Here is a 21,697-nt window from a genome sequence, read left to right as displayed (position 1 = left end):
CAAACATTTCAGAGTCCACAATGGGGACATTTAATGTATGGAAGGTGTCTCCAGGCAGGCTTGGCCAATTTAGATGTTGAAAAAAAGCTTCCGACTGCAATCGAGGGAAAGGTTTAGATGCATATAGCGACTTGTAATACTTTACAAAACTCTCTTCAATATTATGTGGATCAGTATGATAGGTACCATCATTACCCTTAACCCCTGCAATAAAAGACTTGGTTTTGCGAGGTCTGGTTAAGTTCGCGAGAAGCCTACCCGGAACATTCCCATGTTTAAATAATTGATATTTAAAATATCTTAAGGATTTCGACGCTCTCTGGTGCAGAGCATTGTTTAAGGCATTCCGTATCCAGTCAGCCTCTTGCTTGTTGGCTGGAGTTGAGTCGCAAGCAGATTTAACCTGCGCTCGCTTTAACTCTGTGGTAAGACGCAGAATTTCTGCATTTCTCTGCTTGTTACGCTTGGCAACGTAAGCAATAATTTCCCCGCTCATTACTGCTTTTCCAGCGAGCCAAAGTGTGTGCGGGTCAATGCCGGGCGTATTATTGAATTGAATATACTCGTCCCATCCCTCTTTAAGGTACTCCTGAAAGCGCACATCAGAATCTAAATCTGGAGGCATTCTCCAAGAAAAAGCTGCAGGAAGGGACCTACCCAAATTTAAAGTAACAGACGGGGGCATGATCAGAAATTGAAATAGGCCCGACAGTGGCATTTGAGACGCGAGAAAAAAAATGCTCGGGCACCAAAATATAATCCAACCTTGAATAAGAGCTATGAGGATGAGAAAAAAATGTGAAATCCTGTTCCCCTGGGTGTAGAGTCCTCCAAACATCTATTAAATTGAGTTCATTACAGATAAAATTAACACCTTTATGCATGTCATTACTGCTCACAGCTCTAGGGGGCTTACAATCAATTTGCTTATCCATGACCGAATTGAAGTCGCCTCCCAAAATGAGAGCGCAATCAGGTAATTTCACTAAAATACCCACCAAATGGGTGAAATAATCATGGGAATAGAAGTTTGGAGCATAGGCATTACAAAAAGCTATTCTTTGATGGCAGAGTGTCCCCACCACAATGACATATCGACCTTCCATATCCTGTAACACCTCATCCAGCTGAAATGGTACCTGTTTGTGCAGAAGTATTGCTACTCTCCTCTGTCGCAAAGAATATGAGGATGAGTAGCAGCTCCCAACCCACTCCCGCTTCAATTTGTTATGTTCCAGCTCAGTCAAGTGAGTCTCCTGTAAAAAGACCACCTGTGATTTGGAATGCTGAAACATGGATAGCAATTTTTTCCTTTTGTTTGGAGAATGTATGCCATCCACATTCAGAGATGTTATCTTAACCGATACCATGTCAGCTGTTTAAAGGGAACATAATAATAGCAGATAGCATAGAAGTGACAATGAAGTGACGGGACCGAGCGCCCCCCAGCCTGGGCGCCCCGCCTCCCACGTCCGAAACAATAGAAAAACTTTCCAGACAGATTTAAGAAACTGAAAGGGCTCCTGGGCGTATCTTTGAACCCTCCCCTCCCCCCCAACCTGTTTCCCACACACACACACACGGTCTGCATCCATACCCACGCATACGGGTCTCATCCAATCCCATAAGGTTTTGCTCCACAAGAGGCACGAAATACCCATCTGCCCCATAGGGCCATGGGCTTCCCTCTGTCCCCTCCCCCCCCCCAAGCCTTCGCCGCCACCATCCCCCTTCCTTATACTTAAGGCACTACAGCTGGTGACAATGAAACAAACACTTTGAAGTTTACTAAACCACTGAACCGCCCCTCAAAGAACAGTGAACTATAAAAAAACAAAACAAAAAAAACTGAGGAGACGAGAATTGTACCCTTAATTAGGGGCCCAAAGTCAGTCATAGGGTAACTACAGTGAAATGAAAAACAAAGTCTTTTGCAAATGCAGAGCCAGCAGGCTCACACCACTAGGAATTTGAAGACCTGCCTTGCTGGCAAATTTCAGCCCAGCAGAACTGCGTCATTCAAGTAGCATTGACTTGTTCCAGCGAGGATATAAAAGAATTGGCTTCCTCCTTTTTAGAGAAAAACAGGGTAGTACCATTGTGCTGCACTCGGAGTTTGGCAGGAAAAAGTAGTGCAAACTGGATCCCCCTTTTGTGTAACTCTGTGCATGCAGGAGACATAGCTTTACGCTGTGCTGAGACTGCTGCGGAGAAATCATGAAACAGCATGATCCGGTGGCCCTGATATTCTACACCCCTGTGCTGCCGAAAGGCTCTCATAAGTTGAATTTTGTGGGACCAGTTTAAAATTCTGGCCATCACAGGCCAAGGCTTGCTAGTCACTTCCCTGGTCGGCCTCTGTGTACCCTTTTGCAGCGCAAGCAACCAGAAATCAAAGTCAGACCCACCTGAGCCGGGAGCCAGACTTCAATAAGATCATACAATTCTTGGTCTGACACGGATTCTGGAAGGCCAATTATTTTGATATTGTTACTCCGGTTCCTGTTCTCTTGATCCTCTAAACGGTCCAGCAGTGAGGAATTTTGCATGGTTAGGTCTTGTACTTGCCTTTCCACAATATGCAGCCGGTCTTTCTGATCAGATACTCTATGCTTCGCCTCATCCAGCCTTTTAGCCTGCCCCTCTACTGCATTCTTTATTTCCTCCATGGAGGATTGAATTTTTAACAGCCTGGCATCCAGCACTTCAGCAACCCTAGCAGATATTTTTAGGAGGGCCGTCTCAGAGACCTCTGCCACTGGAGCTGTGCTATCTCCTGCGATGGCAGCAGCCATCTTGGCCACACTATGCCTTTGCTTTTGGGGAGTCCGCGCCGATCTTTGGCGCATATCAAGTCGCAGAGCGCTCGTTTTGGCCCCAACCGCAGCGAAACGACAGTCCCACACATCCTTTATCACCACCAAGCGCCAGACAGGCAAAAGAAAACAGACTGAGGGAGGATGGCGGCCGATTTGAACAGAGATGCTCCGGAGCAAACTCACCAGGGGAGCCAGGTAGGCCACACCAATCTCGGGCTCACTGCAGGTCTCTAGATGCTCGTTTTTTCGTCAAACTGCGGCGAAATAGCAGCCCTCGACATCCTGCACTACATCCAGCCGAGAAAAAAATGTTTTTTATAATTTTAAGGGAGGGATGGCGGCCGATTCAGGGGCAGGAGGGCCCAGAGCCAGCTCACAGTGCTGTCGACTCCAGTGACGTCATCCAGGAAGTCTGTCGTACTATCTCTAAAACCCATTGATCGGTTGTTATTCTCTCCCAGGCTGCCAGGCAAGAATGAATTCTGCCAGGTGGTGCTTGATGTAGTGGTGGTGGCTGATTTATTAAAAAGATGGCGTTGATTTTACTGCAGTAGCCGGTTGTTGTGTTTGCTGTCTCTGGTTACATGGTTTACCCTTACGTTGAGTCATGTTATTTTGTTGCGGCTGTGGATGCTGGTAAGAAGGATATGTCTGTGTATGAAAAGATTGATAAGACCTGTAAGGCCTATGATTATAGGATTGTCTACGTGTAGATCCCACGTAACGACGCGTGGTCGAGTAGTGAGATTGTGACGTTAAGGATTGGACTGCTAGAGCTTCCTCCTTTAATTTTCCAACTGTTTCTTGAAACCGTTCTCCGAACAGGTTGTCTCCTGTACACGGGAGGTTCGTTAGTTTCTCGTGTAAACCTTCTCGTATCGTACTAGAGCGTAACCATGCCATCCTACGGGCTGCTATGACTGTTGCAGATGCCCTAGAAGATGTTTCAAATGCTTCATATATCGATCGTAGAAGGTGTAGAACACTCTTCCATATCATGAAGAGGCGGTGGTATCTGATCAGCCATTGAGGAAAGCATACCTTCTGTGGCTTGTATGTACTCATATAGGTATTGTACCATATAGAATTGATGATGCATAATGCGGACATTCAACATTGAGTTGTGATACATCTTCTTGCCAAAGTCATCTAATCACCGGTTGTCTTTGCCCGGTGGATACGAGGCATGCAATTTTGCTTTTTTGAATCTTTGCATTGCCGACTCTATCACAATTGAAGCAGGTGGTAATTGTGGTAAAGAGTAAGATGATGTTTTTCGCATATGAAATTTTATATCTGTTTTCTTGGAAACTGCTGATAGAGAATAAAGCGTTTCCCATGATTTCTGTAAGACAGAATGTAATAAGTCATGTGGTGGGAGAGATGTTGGTTCTCCTGGAGCATCGAAAATCTTTAGGAGACCAAAGGTTTCTGACCTAGGGTCTGTCTCCTTTTGGACCTTGAGATGTAGTATTGTGCCCAATTTTTCTAAAACGTTTGGGTATGTCAGGTCCTCTGGAGTAGAATATGGTTCCTGTGGTTGTTCTTGTGGATCCGATGGGAATCCAGTAGATGACAACGGGGATGTTTGTGGAGATAGAGAATCTATTGGAGTATCTTGCTGTTGAATTGATGAAATTGGTCGTTTCGTCATTGGGGATGCCGGAGGCTCCACCGATGGTTCTCTAGAGGTATGTATATTGTGCTCTGGAGAACTCACAGATAGTTCATTAGATATCTTAAAAGACGACTGAAGAGTTTCATAAAACCCTGCCAATGATTGGGATAACTGAAGAAATGCCTCTTTTGTTTGAGGAGGTATTGCTGCATGACAAGATTGTTTTGGTAGTTCACCTGTTTTAGGTGGTACTATAGGAATCTTAGCAGAAGCAGCTGGTACGTTATACCTGTTCCTCATCTTGCTCTCTGAGGTCTTAACAGAATTATCTGAGGACGAAGATGCAGCAGAGGAAGTGATTTTGTATTAATTGGCTATGAAATAAGAAATCTACACTTCGTGGGTGAGATGACTGAGAAGTGGAAGGGCTCACTGCCCATGTATCTCTCGTCTGCGCAGCTTTTTGATGTGAGTGGCGTGACCGCCTATGGTGATGGTGTGACAATGATACTGTATGGGTTCCTTCTCCCGACAGTGATCGTCTGATTCGTTTTGATTTCACCTCTGTAGAATTAGAGTCTGAGGAGGTGGAATGAGGTACATCTGGAGACTGATGTCTTCGTTTTACCCCATGTGGTATTGAATGATATATTTGTTTGGACTTTTGTAGTCCACTATGCGTCAATCTGTGTGTTGTCGAGTGCGCCGATGTTTTTTGTAAGTTGTGCGCATATACTGACTTGTGCGCAGAAGTCATCGAAGACGTGCGCTCAGATGGTTTCGGCACCGTTGTGTTCGGTGCCGAGCTCTCTTCAGGCGGTTCCGGCGTCGTACGCTCAGAAGTCTTCGGTGCCGTATGCACGTCTTCGGCGCCATATGCACATATGCTTCCTGCGTTGTGCGTGCCGGTGTTTTGTGCGCCGATGTCGATTCGGGTGCAGAAGTATTAACCACCAATGGTGATTTGGGCGCAGAAGGTACTTCAGGCGCATAAGTTGACGGCGCCGAAGATTTAGGCGCCGTTGAGTCCTGCGCCGATCGCTGAGGCTCTTTCGGTCCTCTTGGATCAGAAGGCCTATGTCGGCTCGGTAACTCCCTACCTCCAAGCCTGGAGGGTTGAGGATCCCACGACGACGCTCTTTTCTGTGACCGAGCCACCGTCAATGAGGGACCCGGTGAAGAATGAGTCTCCGATGGCTTGGAAAACGTGAAAAGTTCAAACATTTTGTAGGCCGGTTGTTTTTAGGCTCTTGGAGACATTCAAACATAAAAATCACAGTTTTGTAAATGATGCTCTGGTCCCAGGCATCGGTAACATCGGTCATGGCCATCTGTGACTGACATTACCTTGCCACAGGCACAGGGTTTAAACCTTCGCTTTTTTGACATTTCAATAAAATAGAAAAATGCTGAGGAGAAGTCAGCCCCGCGTGTGATCCCGCTCGCGGAAAAAAACAGACTGAGGAGAATCTGTTACTTTCCTGCGCGGGAACACATGCGCAGCCGCAGGGAGCTAAAATCTAATCTATGCTTTGTAAAAGCTCCGCCTCCCGGACCTGATTCAGATCCCATGACAGCATGGCTAATTCAGCCCTGCTTTCGACGGGAAAAATTCCACTACACCACAGTTTACCACACCACATTACCACAATTTACCACCTTATTGACAACAGTAATACAGACCTTTTGCAGGCTTGGCAGAAACTTCTTTCTGAAGATTTTGTTGTTGGAATATATTCAAATCACACTCCTCAATCTGACTGTCATCACTCAACTCTGAATCACTTTGAGCTGACATTATCCTTGTGCTACTTTTGTTGCTAGTAGATGGTTTAAGCTGCAATTGCTTTGGTACCTGGTAAGAATGCAAAGAATTTTCTTCTTCTAATTCATCATCTGAACTAAATGGTGGGGTTCTGAAATGAAAACCAAATGATCAACATAGTTAATATTCCAGTAAGCACTAAAAATGATGACTTCTTTGTGGCAAACTGCTATAGACTACTGGCCTTTCGGTATCTTCTATGACATAATTCAAAATACAGCTGCTAAAGTTCTATATTGCTTTAAAAAATCTGTTCATGTAACACTTTCTCTGAAGGAACTACATTGGCTTTTGGTTGCATTCAGGGTCCATTTTAAGATTCTCTGTTTATTTTTTAAAGCTTTACATAGAGGATTTCCAATGTACTTAGCGGCTCTCCTATCACGTTATCATCCAGCTAGAGCATTACAATCTGAAAAGGACCATTTAGAACTCCCTAATCCTACTAAAATTAGACATTTATTTTATTTATTTATTTATCGAGTTTTATATACCATCGTTCAGTTTCGTCATCACAACGGTTTACAAAATTACAGTGTTTAACAGTGTTTCCATAATGGTTCATATGGTTGCTAACATGGAAGATATTTATGAACTTGGTTTGTAGATTAATCAAAACATATTACAGAACTGAGTAATAATCACATCTTTCTTGGGTCCATCAGTTTGCCTAGTGTTATAGGAGGGGAGCAGTGTTTTAGAGTCAGTGGGTGAGTTTATTAAACATCCATGTTTTTAGCTCTTTTTTGAAAGTTTTTAAGTTTTCTTATATTCTGACATGAATGCACAAGACAAGTTGTATTTACTTATCAATGCCCTCTTTTGACTTCAGAGATTCATAAGATACTAAATTATGCTAGATTTCAAAAAGTAACCAAGGCATGACTAAATAAGCCTTCACTTAAAATACTGCCTGATGATCTAAATGTCAGCATTCTATCTATTTTTATGTTATTTTTAATGTGTATAATTTTATCAACATGTTCATTTGTTTTGGTTTTACATGTCACAGATATTGATGATTGTATAGTTATCATAGATAGACTAGTAATCTGTTTTATAATGTACTTGTATTGTATACCACTGATTTTATTTGGAAAGTTGGTATAATAAATTACTAAAATATTAAGATTCTTTTCCTGAGAAGGGATGAGAGAAAGCTCTCAGAGCATAGCAAATTTCTCACAGCTCTAGATGGTTGATTTGCATATCACTTTGCTGGGGACCACAATCATTGGGTACATGTTGCACTGGTGTACACTCTCATTCCTGGGTGGAATCAATGGTAGACAAAGTCACTTGATGCGGTGGGACTCTTAGTGACAGATCTTTAGAACTTCCAGATTCATCCACCACTGATGGGATTCTCTCATCCTGGAGGTCATGGAAATTGGGTACAATATGGATAATAGAGATGATCCTATTGGCTTCAGAGAGCCCAATAAAGGCCCCGCATGTATAGATGGGTTAGGGGTACTGCAATGCACTATAGTAGCCATGTGGTCAAGAAGGGCAAGGACTGACATTGCTGATGCTTGGTCCTATTGAAGGAAGACCTTTACTAGGCTCATCAGCAAAGCAACTCTTTTGAGGGGAAAAATGTTTTGTCCTGAAGTGAGTCTATCCAGGTTCCTATGAACTGAATTCTTTGAGAAAGAATCATGTTTGACTTGGCAAAATTGACCAGGAAGCCCAGGGACTGGAAGAGCTGTATGGATGCTCCTTGCTGTATGCCACGGCAAGGAGGCCCGCCTCCGGTGACATCATCGGAAGGCGCCACAAGCCCCTTTAAAGGGACGAGAGATACCAGGGTGTCCCTCGGAAGCACGCGACCCCACTGACACCACCGCAAGACGCCCGGCACCCACAACGACGGCAGGACCCGGAGAGAAGCGTGGAAACATTCCAGAAGAGCACCGGTGCAGCCCTTCCTCCATGGCAAAGAGGCCCGCCCCCAGTGACATCATCGGAAGGTGCCACAAGCCCCTTTAAAGGGAAGCAAGGTCCCAGGCATTGTGCGCCAAAGGAGCGCAACAAAGGGGCATTCCCCTTTGTGCACCCCTTAGTGCAAACCCTAGTGCTAGCCCCAAAATACAGAAACTTGCTGCGCTCCACAAGGAATGGCAAACATAAAAACCCCAGAAAATCACCCACAGCAAGACCTACAGAAGAGATCTAAAGACGGACAACCCACTGAAGGAAATAAGAAGAAAAGCAAAGAAAAATTGTGAGTACCAACACACAAACATCACTCACAACAACACTAAGCTCTATAGCAATTACATAGCACTATCATTCCTTCTATTCAACGCACAATCCATAGTAAAGAAATTACCCGTCATCACCGACCTACTTGAAGATCACAAACCAGATTTCTTAACCATCACAGAAACATAGATTAAAAAAAAAATGACACAGTCCTAATCAACCAAATCAATAACCCTATCTATATAACATTTTCAATTCTCAGACCGAAAAAGAAAGGAGGTCTAATGCTAATCATAAAAAAAAAACAAACCCTACAAATGAAATTACTCCCAACTAACCTCCACTCACCTCTGGAAATTACTCTATTCGACTCACCAAAACTACAAATCTGTCTTGTATACTACCCTCCCAATTCACTAGATCGGAACTGCTCCCCACTTACAGAATTCTTCATGACCAAACTAACTTTAAATAAACCCATCATCATCCTAGGAGATTTTAACATCCATATAGACACCATCCCCCACTCCTCCACATGCACATCATTAACAGACACTCTATCAACATACTAGACCTAGTCTTCATCAATATTGTCATATGGACCACTTACCACACAAGTATCACTAATATCCTCTGGTCAGACCACTCTCTAATCCACTCTAATCTGATTTCCAACTGTAAATTTGCAACAGAAAAAAGCCCACCTAGATCCTTCTCCTACAAGCCATCTTTCAACTTCGAGACACTGCAAGACAATCTACAAACAGAACTAACAAACATAGACTTATTTAACGCAGAAAACGCCACTTCTTCCTGGCTCACCATCACTAAAGCAATAGCAGACAAGATAAATCCCATGATAAAGAAAACAATAAAAAACCCAAAACACCAGAACGAATGGTACAATGACAACATCAGATCAGCCAAATGTGAACTCCGAAAAAAAGAGAAAACCTGGCAGAACAACAAAACACCACCACTACTTAACGCCTACCAATCACAACTAGCACACTACAAAAAACTGATCCACAACGCAAAAAAAGACTTCTACTCAAACAAAATTAACAAATTCCAACATAACCCAAGAATGCTTTTCACTATCGTACATTGCCTAACCAAAGCTTCTAACGACCAGACATCACCAACCTCCAAGATCTCAAGCAATGACTTTGCAGATTTCTTTAACACAAAAATAAAAAACCTCATAAACAACACCCTCTACAACGACACGCAAGACCCGAAAATACAAATCAATCAAACACCAAGCTGCCCCAACTTTGATTCAGCATCATCTCTGGAAATCCAAAATATCATCAAAAAAATGAACCCAGCAAAGCACTCTATCGACAGCATACCCATACCGATGATCAAAGCCATTGAACCAGCAATAACCAAAACGATAACCGACATAGTGAATCTATCCCTCACAGAAGGAAACTACCCCAACTGCCTAAAATCAGCAATTATCAAACCCATACTGAAAAAGACCAACCTTGATGCAGAAAACCCACAAAACTAACGACCCATATCAAACCTACCATTCATTGCCAAAATTATTGAAAAAATCGTCCATTCCCAACTCAGTGACCACCTGGAAAGGAACAACATCCTACTTCCCATGCAATTTGGCATCAGGAAACAACTAAACACTGAATCACTACTCCTATCGTTAAACGACACCATGCTCAAAGGATATGACAACAGCCACAGCTACCTTCTAGTCCTACTAGACCTATCAGCAGCCTTCGACACGGTAAAATACTGATTGACCGTCTCTCCGAAATCGGTATAACTGAAAAAACCCTACAATGGTTTGCATCCTATCACAAAGGACCTACCAGGTGTCAATCAATGACACCCTCTCAAAGAAAATAAACCTTGACACTGGAGTCCCCCAAGGCTCCTCACTATGAGCGACACTCTTCAACATTTATCTTCTCCCAATATGCCACCTCCTCTCAAACCTTAAACTGACTCACTTCATTTTATTTATTATTTGGTGCTTTTCTACACCGGCATTCATGATACAATCATATCATGTTGGTTTACATGGAACGGGGGTACAATACCCTTAGATATTAACAAAGTGAAGAGAAGCAGAAGTTACAATAAAACAGGGGTGCTGGAACTGGGGGAAGAGGAAGAACAAAGCATAAGTAACTCAATGGCAAGAAGAGCAATTATTTACATTGTGCTGAATGTACAGTAATGATTGCTATGTTGAATCAGTGCGTTTCTGGAAAGGCTTGTTTAAATAACCAAGTCTTAAGCCTTTTTCTAAAAGTCACCAGGCAGGGTTCTTGTCTGAGTTTGGGGGGAATAGCATTCCATATGGTTGGTCCCGCTGTAGAGAAAGCCCGTTCTCTGGATGCTAGATGGTGTGTGGATTTGGTTGAGAGGGCGTGCAGGGATCCTCTATAGGCTTCTCTGATGGGTCTGGATGAGGTGTGTAGTCTGAGTGGGAATTGAAGGTTGAGAGGGGCTTGGTTGCGGATGGTTTTGTGGATGATGGTGAGGGACTTGTGTAGAATTCTGAAACGTATTGGTAGCCTGTTTAGAATTTTGAGAATGGGAGAGATGTGGTCTCTTCTGCAGGAGTTTGTCAGGATTCTGGCCGCCGCGTTTTGAAGCATCTGAAGAGGTTTGATGGTGTATTGATCCCAATACACAACTCTCTGGAAGACACCTACTAAAAAACAGCCAACTACCTCACCAAAATAAAGCATCTACTAACCAACATGAGACTTATCCTAACCATTGATAAGACAGAAATAATCATGCTGGATAGAAAGAACAACCCTACGCACTCAACACAATGACTCAAAAGACAGCAATCTCCCCTGTCTCCCACGCTCGCAACCTAGGAGTCATAATTGACAAGGAACTATCCTTTAAGAACCACATCTCCGCAAAAATCAAAGACGGATATCACAAACTCCTAACCCTACGACACCTAAAACCTTTCCTTTCCCCCAACGACTTCAGATCTGTCCTCCAACTACTCATCTTCTCCAACCTGGATTACTGCAAATCCCTGCTATTCAACTTACCTCTCACCACCATCCAACCTCTCCAAATCCTTCAAAATACAGCAGCCAGAATACTCACAGGAACAAAAAAATACGACCACATTACTCCAACTCTCACCTCACTACACCGGCTCCCAATAAAATACAGGATAGAATACAAAATACTATCCATAATACACAAAATAATATATGAAAATCAAACAAACTGGCTAAGTGCATACATAAAACTCCACTCACCAAACCAAAATCTCCATTCAGCTAACAAAGGTCTATTAAAAATTCCACCTGCTCGCCACAAACAACTTACCTCAACTCGGAAGAGAGCCATATCCTTAGGAAGCCCCAAACTCTGGAACACCCTCCCAACTGAATTGAGAACAAAACAAAATTTAAAAACCTTCAAAAAAGAACTAAAAACCTGGATGTTCACCAAAGCCTACCAAAATACCCAATGACCCTATGATACAACTTCCCTCCCTACCGACCCATATAAACATGCTGAACCAATCCAAAGCACGTAATTTAAACCATACAATTTAACAACCAAACTATGTTTATAACGACTAAGATAACTTTGTTAACAAGCACATGAATTTTTGAACACTCTGTTAAACATCGAAACACTGTAAACCGTTGTGATGGCGAAACCAAACGACGGTATATAAAACTTGATAAATAAATAAAATTGAGTAACTCCAGAACTCCAACTGGAGATGAACCATCACCAAGCAATCATCCAGGTATGGGAATTGAGGAGATAAATTAAGACATACATGGAAAAATGACCCTTGCCCCACTTCTACAGTGATGCTTGTTTGTGCAAGTACTATTTGTGGCTGTTAGAAGCAAGAAATATGGATAAGAAATATAGAAGTAAATACTCATTGTTCCCTTCGAGTAGGAAACTTGGCTAGGCAGAGGACATGTGCAGGCCCATATGAGTGATGGATTATTTTTGACAATACAGAAGTGAGAATACCACAGAGGGAAGCAGATGCTGGGGAGGGGGATGTAAAGCAGAGGGGTAATAAAATATATACATGCAAACACATATTTATGAATCACTGTGAACTTTTGTGCCTTTGTACAAGGGAAAAGAGAAAATTATGCATATATTGGAAATAAATGATAAAAATCATCAAGAGGGAAGCAAGGATGGGAGTAATATGTAATTGACAGGACAAAGGGAAATATGTATTATGGCACCATGAGGTAAGGATTGCTCACACTCAAGACACTGTAAGAAAAACATGTATATAAAGGGGTGCAGAAAACCCGAGAACTTAGTGAAAGCTAGGACTCTATACATTGCCAGCCTTCTCCCCAGGAAGACATTATTAAAATACTTATGATCTATTTACAGATAATGAAACATATACTTGCTGTTATGTTTCAACACTAATAAAATTTGAAATATCTGTAAAATTCCAAAAAAGTCTTCCTGTGTGTTTTCTGAGACATAGGGAGCATTCAATGAAGTTAGCAAGTAGCTCATTTAAGACTAATCAGAGAAATTTTTTTTTCACTCAACGCACAATAAAGCTCTGGAATTTGTTGCCAGAGGATGTGGTTAGTGCAGTTAGTGTAGCTGGGTTCAAAAAAGATTTGGATAAGTTCTTGGAGGAGAAGTCCATTAATGGCTATTAATCAAATTTACTTAGGGAATAGCCACTGCTATTAATTGCATCAGTGGCATGGGATCTTCTTAGTGTTTGGGTAATTGCCAGGTTCTTGTGGCCTGGTTTGGCCTCTGTTGGAAACAGGATGCTGGGCTTGATGGACCCTTGGTCTAACCCAGCATGGCAATTTTCTTATGTTCTTATATTACAGAAAAGGGAACTGGGAGAGAAGCTCCCCCTCCCAAAGGTTTAGCCACAGCAAGCAGTCAAATCTAAAAATAAAGATAACTAATTAGGGAACTGAAACCCTTTGTAATAAGGCACAGTAAGGCTGAGGCTAAACAGAATATGCAGACTCCCTGCCAACAAAGCTGTGTAAGACATTTTGTGAACACCCTCAGGGCTGCTAAGAGATCAAAGGAGAGCACTTTGTATTGATAGTATATATTCTTCACCATGAACCTGAGGCATTTTTGATGGGCAGGATAGATAGGAATGTGTTTATAAAACTTTCAAATCCAGCACACACAAATTCCTCGGTTGAATCAAAGGGAAAAGTGTCTGAAGCGAGTTCATCTTGAACCTCTCCCAAACCAGCAGTTTGATCAATCTTCTCAAGTCCAGAATGGGCCTCAATCCCCTGGTCTTCTTGGGGTTTAGGAAGCACTGGGAATATAATCCCTGGCCATACTTCTGGGAAGATACAGGTTTGACCATCTTCTGGAGTGAACCCACCTCGTTGTAGTTGGAAAACTGAGAAGGGTCAGAGGTGAAGAATGAAATTCATGGACAAAAAAGAAGCTGCCTGAATTTACTCATATTTTCTGCAAGAGTAAATACATTCGGATAGAGGTCTCAGAGATACAAACAGAATTTGCACATCTAGGTGGGTGAATAGACATTTGGGGACAAGGCTATAGGTGAAGCAGAGTCTGAGAATACAGGCTGGTTCCACCTAGTGAGTGATTTTCAAACGTGATCATGACTCAGTAGGTTGCAGTACATCAGTGACTGAACCAGTTCTACTCTCGAATTTTCTGCTCTACGTGCTTCAATCACTTTGAGCTGTATGGTAACTGGGCTCTCAGGCTTCTGGCTTTCATCATGAAATCAGCACCGAGAGGATGGGCACGGTGTGGTTCAAACTCCATTCAAGCCATGCAGTATCCATACTCTCAGAACTCTTCTTGCTATGAGGGCTGAGTAGCCTAAGTATAGGCATGGCACAGTTCAAACTGACTGGGCAGTGTGGACCAGGAACAGAGACAGTGATGGGAGTGGGAGGGAGGCGATGGCAATGAGCAGTGGGGGCTGATGGTAAGGATTAGTGAGAATGAGCAGTAGGGACTGAGAGGAAGGAGTGGTGGAATTTTTTTTTTTTTGTAATTAAAATTTTTATTAGAGACAAGAACATGAATGTACATCAAACATGAATACATGTACTTATAAGCATAATAAACCATAAACTGAAAAACAGTCTCTACATAATTTTTTGATAAACCCTCCCCCCCCCCAGCATATCCAACACTTACATGCATCTAGCAATCAAAAACAAAGGCTTAATCATCAAAAAATACAAAGAAACCTTCAACCCAGTGCTCGTGTATCTCTCCATTCTTGATACTTTAGCCCAGGGGTCAGGAACCTTTTTGGCTGAGAGAGCCATAAACGCCACATATTTTAAAATGTAATTCCATGAGAGCCATACAATATGTTTAAAACTAAATACAAGTAAATGTGTGCATTTTATGTAAGATCACACTTTTAAAGTACAATAAGTCTCTGAAAATATTACACCAGGCCTTAAGACACCAATACATCTCCTATTAGGAAAACGGACCAAGTCAGGCTGCTATAGAGTCCTACACAGAAACTACACGCCAGCAGAAAACCTCACCTGAATCATGTGCTGTCCCTCACCTAACATAGAATAAAGAGACCAAAACGCATAACAAGAAGCATGCAGAAAAAACTGAATTGGAAACTGCAACAAGCCAGAGTCTCTGTATGCAGTATAATAAAGGAAAAAAGAAACATCACCCATCCTTATAAAACAAATCAAGAAATATAAAATCATCAGCAGTAAAACTGTACTAACAAAAAGAACATATTTCGAAACAGCTGAGTGGAATATCCAATAATTAAAAACTCATATAAAACATTTCCAGATACCAACAAAATATTTCAAAATAGCAGACACAAAGATCCAGTAATGAAAAATAATGATACAAAAATTTTTTTGCTCTGCATACCTGGGAACGTTTGATATCCAGGTGTCCTGAGATTGTTCTGAATTAGCAGGAGGCGGGGTGGTTTGCTTGGAACTTTCTCCTCTCTCAGTCACATACCAGCGCTCTCTCTCACACTGGCTCTCAATGACACACCTATACACACATGCTCTCAGTACTCACATATACACATGTTTTTTCTCTCTCATATAGGCTCTTAATTACACATTTACACACATGCTGTCTATCTTTTCACGCTTACACACACACACACAGGCTTTCAATCACATAAATACATGCTGTCTTTTTCTCTCACACACAGACTCTCATTCACATGCTTACAAACATGTCCTCTCTTTCTCTCATTTACACACAGGCTCTCAATCACATACTCACATGCTCCCTCACCTAAATCAGCTCTCAATCACACACAGACACACAAGGTCTCTCTCTCTCATTTAAACACAGGCTCTCAATCACATACTCACATGCTCCATCACCTAAACCAGCTGTCAATCAGACACAGACACACATGATATCTATCTTACTTATACACACAGGCTCTTAATCATACATACACATGATTTCTCTCACACACAAAGGATCTCAATCATACACACATACTCTTTCACACAAACAGGTTTTCAATTACAAACTTACACATACAGGTTCCCAATGGTAAACTTACATTCATGCTCTCTCTCTCATAGGCAGGCTCTCAATCACAGACATACTCTCTTTCACATATACAGGCTCTCAATCATTCACATACATGCAATCTCTCACTCACACACACACACACACACACAGGATCTCAAACACACATGCTTGCTCGCTCATTCACTCTCTCTCTCCCCCACCCCGGGAACTCGCGGCAGCAGCAGCCTCCTCCCAACACTAACCTCCTTAATTTTCAGCCCTCGCGGAGGCGAAGCCGGAGTCCCATCGGCCGCGGTTGAAACTCTTCATTTTCCTCCGAGCCGCGCTGCAGTCTTCTTCCCGTCGGACACTATCGTGGCCTCTTCTTCCCGCGCAGGCACCCGATGCTCTCCACTTCCTCTTCTGGGCCGCGGGAAGAAGAGGAAGTGGAAAGCATCGGGTGCCTGCGCGGGAAGACTCCCGCGCAGGCACCCGGCTGACACCCGATGACTCCCGCGTAGGTACCCGATGACTCCAGCGCAGGCACCCGGCTGACACCCGATGACTCCCACACAGGCACCCGATGACTCCAGCGCTGGCACCCGGCTGACACCCGATGACTCCCGCGCAGGCACCCGATGACTCCCGCGCAGGCACCCGGATGACTCCAGTCGTGCCGCTGACTCCAGTCAGCGGCACCGGCGTGCTCTCTTCTCCTCTCCCCCCGGCGCGGCTCTCTTCTCCTCCCCCCCGGCGCGGAAGAAGAGACCACGCTAGTGTGGTCTCTTCTTCCCGCGCAGGCACCCGATGCTCTCCACTTCCTCTTCCGGGCCGCGGGGGGGGGGGGGGGGAGAAGAGAGCACGCCGGTGCCGCTGACTCCAGCTGTCCTGCCGCGTTCCGCCCGGGCTGACAGCATTTTAAGCCCGGGCGGCGGAGGACCGGGGAGCAGCTGGGTCAGCGGGGAACCGCGAAGTGTGGCGACACTTGTCTGCGAGCCAGATGCAGCCCTCAAAAGAGCCATATCTGGCTCGCGAGCCATGGGTTCCCGACCCCTGCTTTAGCCAAATATAGCAGTGGGTGCTTTAAGGTGGGTCAACATGAGTAACAGGTTCTACTGGAAGGGGATGAAAGAGAGCAATGAGGGCTGTGAAATGTGTGGGATGGGGGGAGAGGAAAATGTTTTTCTTCTACTGAGCCCCCAAGAAAAAAGTTTAAAACCCCTGATCTAGGGTACATGGAATATTTTTATTTGGATTTTTCTGACTTTAGAAGCAGTTCAAAATACATCAAGTTAGACTAAATATTCTTTTTATGACAGGCAACATCGATGAAAACTTGATATTTGGCTGCTGTTGACTATCAGAGGCTCAAAGCTTCACGGGTGAATTAAGACCAATAAGATTAGGATAAATCTGAGGTAAATCAATTAGAATGGAAGTGTACAAGTCCAGTTCTGGTTTTTAGACTATCCATAATGAGAATTCTTCAGAAATATTTGGTTCAACAAGCAGATTAATTGCTTGTTTTGGTTACCCCGAAAATCCCACCTGTTTGCACTCCCTGAGATCCAAAATAGTGCACCTCTGTATTAGAAAGAACTACAAAGAAATTCTAATTATAAAAGTAAATCTTACCCAATGCCTGAAGGTGTTTTGGAGAACAAATCGCTATGTAGATTTTTCTTGGTTTTACTGCAGAAAAGATGGGAAACATTTTTGCAAACTCTTTAGTTAGCTATTCATTCAATAAATTCTATAAGATGTGTATTAATGTGTTTACAAGAATTCTAAAATATGCCTTACTTGGACATAGTTGTCTTTTCATTGATAGCTTTCCTCTGTTCAGTCGAGAGAGCATCTTGTGAAAATTGTTTCATTTTGGATCTGGACTTCACTGGCCTTGAAAGTGAAACTGAAGATAAACTTTCCAATGGAGCCATTTTCTGGCTATCTAGAAAAATAAATTATTTATTCAGATAAACTTAAAAAGCAAACATTTCATACTATGTCTAGGAACTATTAAATTATTATAGATATGCAATTGTAATGAGGTGGATACCTCAGAAAGCCAAGAACAGTTTATCTTCCTGTCACTTCCATAATACAAGTCACACTGGCTACGATCACGAGCTGTCAATCTGTGGCTCTCTGAAAACAACCTGGCTCTAAATTTGGCCAAAACTGAAATCATACAACGTTCTCATTTCTTAACTTCTGACTCATATGAAAAAAACCTCAAGTGTCCATTGTGGAACATTATATTCAACAGAGGCATCAATTTCTGGATTTACAATGGACCATTCTGAAAAAGATACAGTTTTCACCACGAGGTGGCAATGTGAACCAAGTTTTACAGAGACAAGAACAGTTTTGGATCTTTTTTCTAAACACTGCTGCTCCAGAGGGCTTGATGTCTAGTGCATATGGATGATCATCTCTAATTTTTATTTGATCATATTACTACTTGGATATTCAGTATTTTAAGTTATCTGTGCATGCAATTCTTATATTTATAAATATTAATAACTTTCAGGATTTTACATTTTATATAACATCTAATACTTGATAGATGATTTAATCGATGCTGTAAGTTTCCTTATAAATAAATCGGGGGATTATTGGTTCAATAGGCTGCGCAGGGCAAAGCAAAATTGCTTACCTTGTAATAGGTTTTATCCCAGGACAGCAGGATGTAGTCCTCACATATGGGTGACGTCACTGACTGAGCCCTATCACGGAAAACTTTCTGTCAAAGTTTCTAGAAACTTTTGACTGGCACTCCGAGGCCACTGAGCATGCCCAGCATGCTATAATTCCCTGATCCACAGGGGTCTCCCTTCAGTCTCATTTGTAGCAATAAGCTTTAGCCAAAAATAAAATAATAAAACGTATCGGACCCAACTCCGCGGGGTGGCAGGTGGGTTTCGTGAGGACTACATCCTGCTGTCCTGGGATAACACCTATTACAAGGTAAGCAATTTTGCTTTAACCCAGGACAAGCAGGATGCTAGTTCTCACATAACGGGTGATTAGCAAGCTACAGGCTGAGTCAATGTGTAGTGAACCAACAGCGTACAACTTGTGCAATAGGCCCAACTGGTGTACTGTTGGGGAATTTCGAGGCAGCCTGGAATCACAGCAGGTTGGATATAGAAGGAGTTGGGATTAAGTTGGAAAGAAGTTCTTTAAGACAGATTGTCCGTAGGCTGAATCTTGTCTTCCCTCCTTGTCTAAACAGTAATGAGCTGCAAAGGTGTGAAGAGAACTCCATGTTGCAGTTTTACATATGTCAGCTACTGGCACTGAACATTAGTGTGCTACTGAGGGTGACATTGCTCTTACTGAATGCGCCTTTACTCGCCCTTGGAGAGGAAGGCCTGCTTTTACATAGCAGAACTCTATACAATCTGCAAGCCAGTTGGAGAGAATTTGTTTGCCCACTGCTTTACCTGGTTTGTTTGGATCAAAAGAAACAAAGAGTTGAGTGGATTTTCTATGGACTGCAGTGCGGTCTAAGTAATATGCAAGTGCACGTTTACAGTCCAAGGTTTGCAAAGACTTCTCCCCTTGGTGAGAGTGCAGTCTTGGGAAGAATGTGGGCAAGACTATGGATTGATTCAAATGGAATTCCGTAACTACCTTGGGAAGGAATTTTGGGTATATACGGAGTACTACTCGGTCATGTAGGAACTCCGTATAGGGTGAGTATGTGACAACTGCTTGTAACTCTCGAACTCTTCTAGCAGATATAATGGCTATTAAGAAGATAGTCTTCCATGTGAGAAATTTAACATCGCAGGAATCCATGGATTCAAAAGGAGAACGCATGAGTCTTGATAGTACTACATTATGGGGCGGATTTTAAGAGCCCTGCTCGTGTAAATCCGCCTGGATTTACGCAAGCAGGGCTTGCGCGCCGGTGCGCCTATTTTACATAGGCCTGCCGGCGCGCGCAGAGCCCCGGGACTCGCGTAAGTCCCGGGGTTTTCCGAGGGGGGCGTGTCGGGGGTGTGGCCGATCAGCGCGGCGTTTTCGGGGCGTGTCGGCGGCGGGCCCGGGGGAGTGGTTTCGGCCCGGGGCGGTCCGGGGGCGTGGCCGCGCCCTCTGGAACCGCCCCCGGATTGCGTCTAGGCGCGCCAGCGGCCTGCTGGCGCGCGGGGATTTACTTCTCCCTCTGGGAGGCGTAAATCCCCCAACAAAGGTAGGGGGGGTTTAGACAGGGCCGGGGGGTGGGTTAGGTAGAGGAAGGGAGGGGAAGGGGAGGGGAGGGCGTTAGCGAATTCCCTCCGAGGCCGCTCCGATTTCGGAGGGGCCTCGGTGGGAACGGAGGTAGGCTGCGCAGCTTGGCGCGCGCCGGCTACACGAAAATCGGTAGCCTTGCGAGCGCCGATCCAGGATTTTAGCAGATACGCGCGGCTCCATGCGTATCTACTAAAATCCAGCGTACTTTTGTTTGCGCCTGATGTGCCTACAAAAGTACGCGAGGGCGCCCTGTATGAAAATCTACCCCTAAGGTTCCATTCTGTGACCAGTGGTTGTATAAGGGGCTTAAGATGAATTAAGCCTCTCATAAATCTACTGACAAGGGGTTGTACTGATATTGGTGCATCCCCTATTGTATTATGGTACGCTGAGATTGCACTGAGATATACTCTTATTGACAAGGCCTGGAGACCTGAGTCTGAAAGGTGCCATAGATAGTCTAATAAAAATGAAGTGGGGCATGAAAAAGGGTTAATACATTTCTGTGCACACCACATGGTGAATCTTTTCCACTTATAGCGATAGTTTTTTCGTGTGGAAGGCTTACGTGAAGCTACAAGAACATGAGAAACAGTAGTTGAAAGATTGAGTGGTTGCAAGATCAAGCTTTCAATATCCAGGCTGTTAAGGGAGAGGGATTGAAGGTTGGGATGGCACAACTGGCCCTGATCTTGAGTTATGAGAGTGGGTGCTGTGCCCAGGCGAATTGGTTCTCTGATCGAGAGATCAAGGAGTATTGGAAACCATACTTGTCGAGGCCAATACGGGCTATAAGTATCATGGACCCTTTGTCCTGTTGTAGCTTCACTACAGTCTTGGTTATTAGCGGTATCGGGGGATACGCCTATAGAAGGCCTGAATTCCAGGGACGAGCAAAGGCGTCCTTGGCTAACTGGTTTCTCTGCTGGTGCAGGGAGCAGAATCTGTCCACTTTGTGATTCAGTTCGGATGCAAAGAGGTCCACTGTTGGTTGACCCCAACTTTGAAAAATCCTGGTCGCTACCAAGGGGTCCAGGGACCACTCGTGAGGTTGGAATTGACGACTGAGACGGTCTGCTACTATGTTGTGAATTCCTGCCAGATAAGTGGCCCGGAGAAACATGTAATGTGTCAGGGCCCAGTCTCAAATCTGTGCTGCTTCTTGACAAAGGAGATACAAGCCTGTACCTCCTTGTTTGTTCACGTACCACATGGCTACTGTGTTGTCTGTCTGTATCAAAACAGTCTTGTGAGAAAGGCAGTCCTTGAGCGCATGCAGCGCATAACGTATAGCTCGAAGCTCTAGGAAATTGATTTCAAATGTTACTTTGAGTTTCGTCCAAGTACCTTGAGTTTGGAGATTTCCTATGTGCGCTCCCCACCCTAAGGTGGACGCATCAGTAGTCAAAGTTTCTTGCGAAATTGGCTGTTGGAAGGGTAGGCCTGTGAGCAAGTTGTCCGTGTTCTCCC

At 43.7% G+C, this 21,697-nt stretch overlaps 1 protein-coding gene across 7 annotated transcripts in view; it reads right to left on the bottom strand.

Annotated features, from left to right (window-relative positions):
• DZIP1 (DAZ interacting zinc finger protein 1) overlaps positions 1-21,697 on the bottom strand; it is a 600,492-nt gene that overhangs the window by 162,487 nt on the left and 416,308 nt on the right. For all 7 annotated transcript variants that reach the window (XM_029604725.1, XM_029604724.1, XM_029604720.1 and 4 more), the window contains 3 exons: positions 17,789-17,936; positions 17,621-17,677; positions 6,121-6,353 (listed from right to left, as the gene is read on the bottom strand). In XM_029604725.1, coding sequence (XP_029460585.1) covers positions 6,121-6,353; positions 17,621-17,677; positions 17,789-17,936 — 438 coding nt within the window. The remainder of the gene's footprint in view (positions 1-6,120; positions 6,354-17,620; positions 17,678-17,788; positions 17,937-21,697) is intronic.

Source organism: Rhinatrema bivittatum, chromosome 5 (genome assembly GCF_901001135.1).
Source record: "Rhinatrema bivittatum chromosome 5, aRhiBiv1.1, whole genome shotgun sequence".
Lineage (NCBI taxonomy): Eukaryota > Metazoa > Chordata > Amphibia > Gymnophiona > Rhinatrematidae > Rhinatrema > Rhinatrema bivittatum.
The sequence above is the reverse complement of the archived record's forward strand: the minus strand, read 5'-3'. Positions and strand labels throughout refer to the sequence as shown.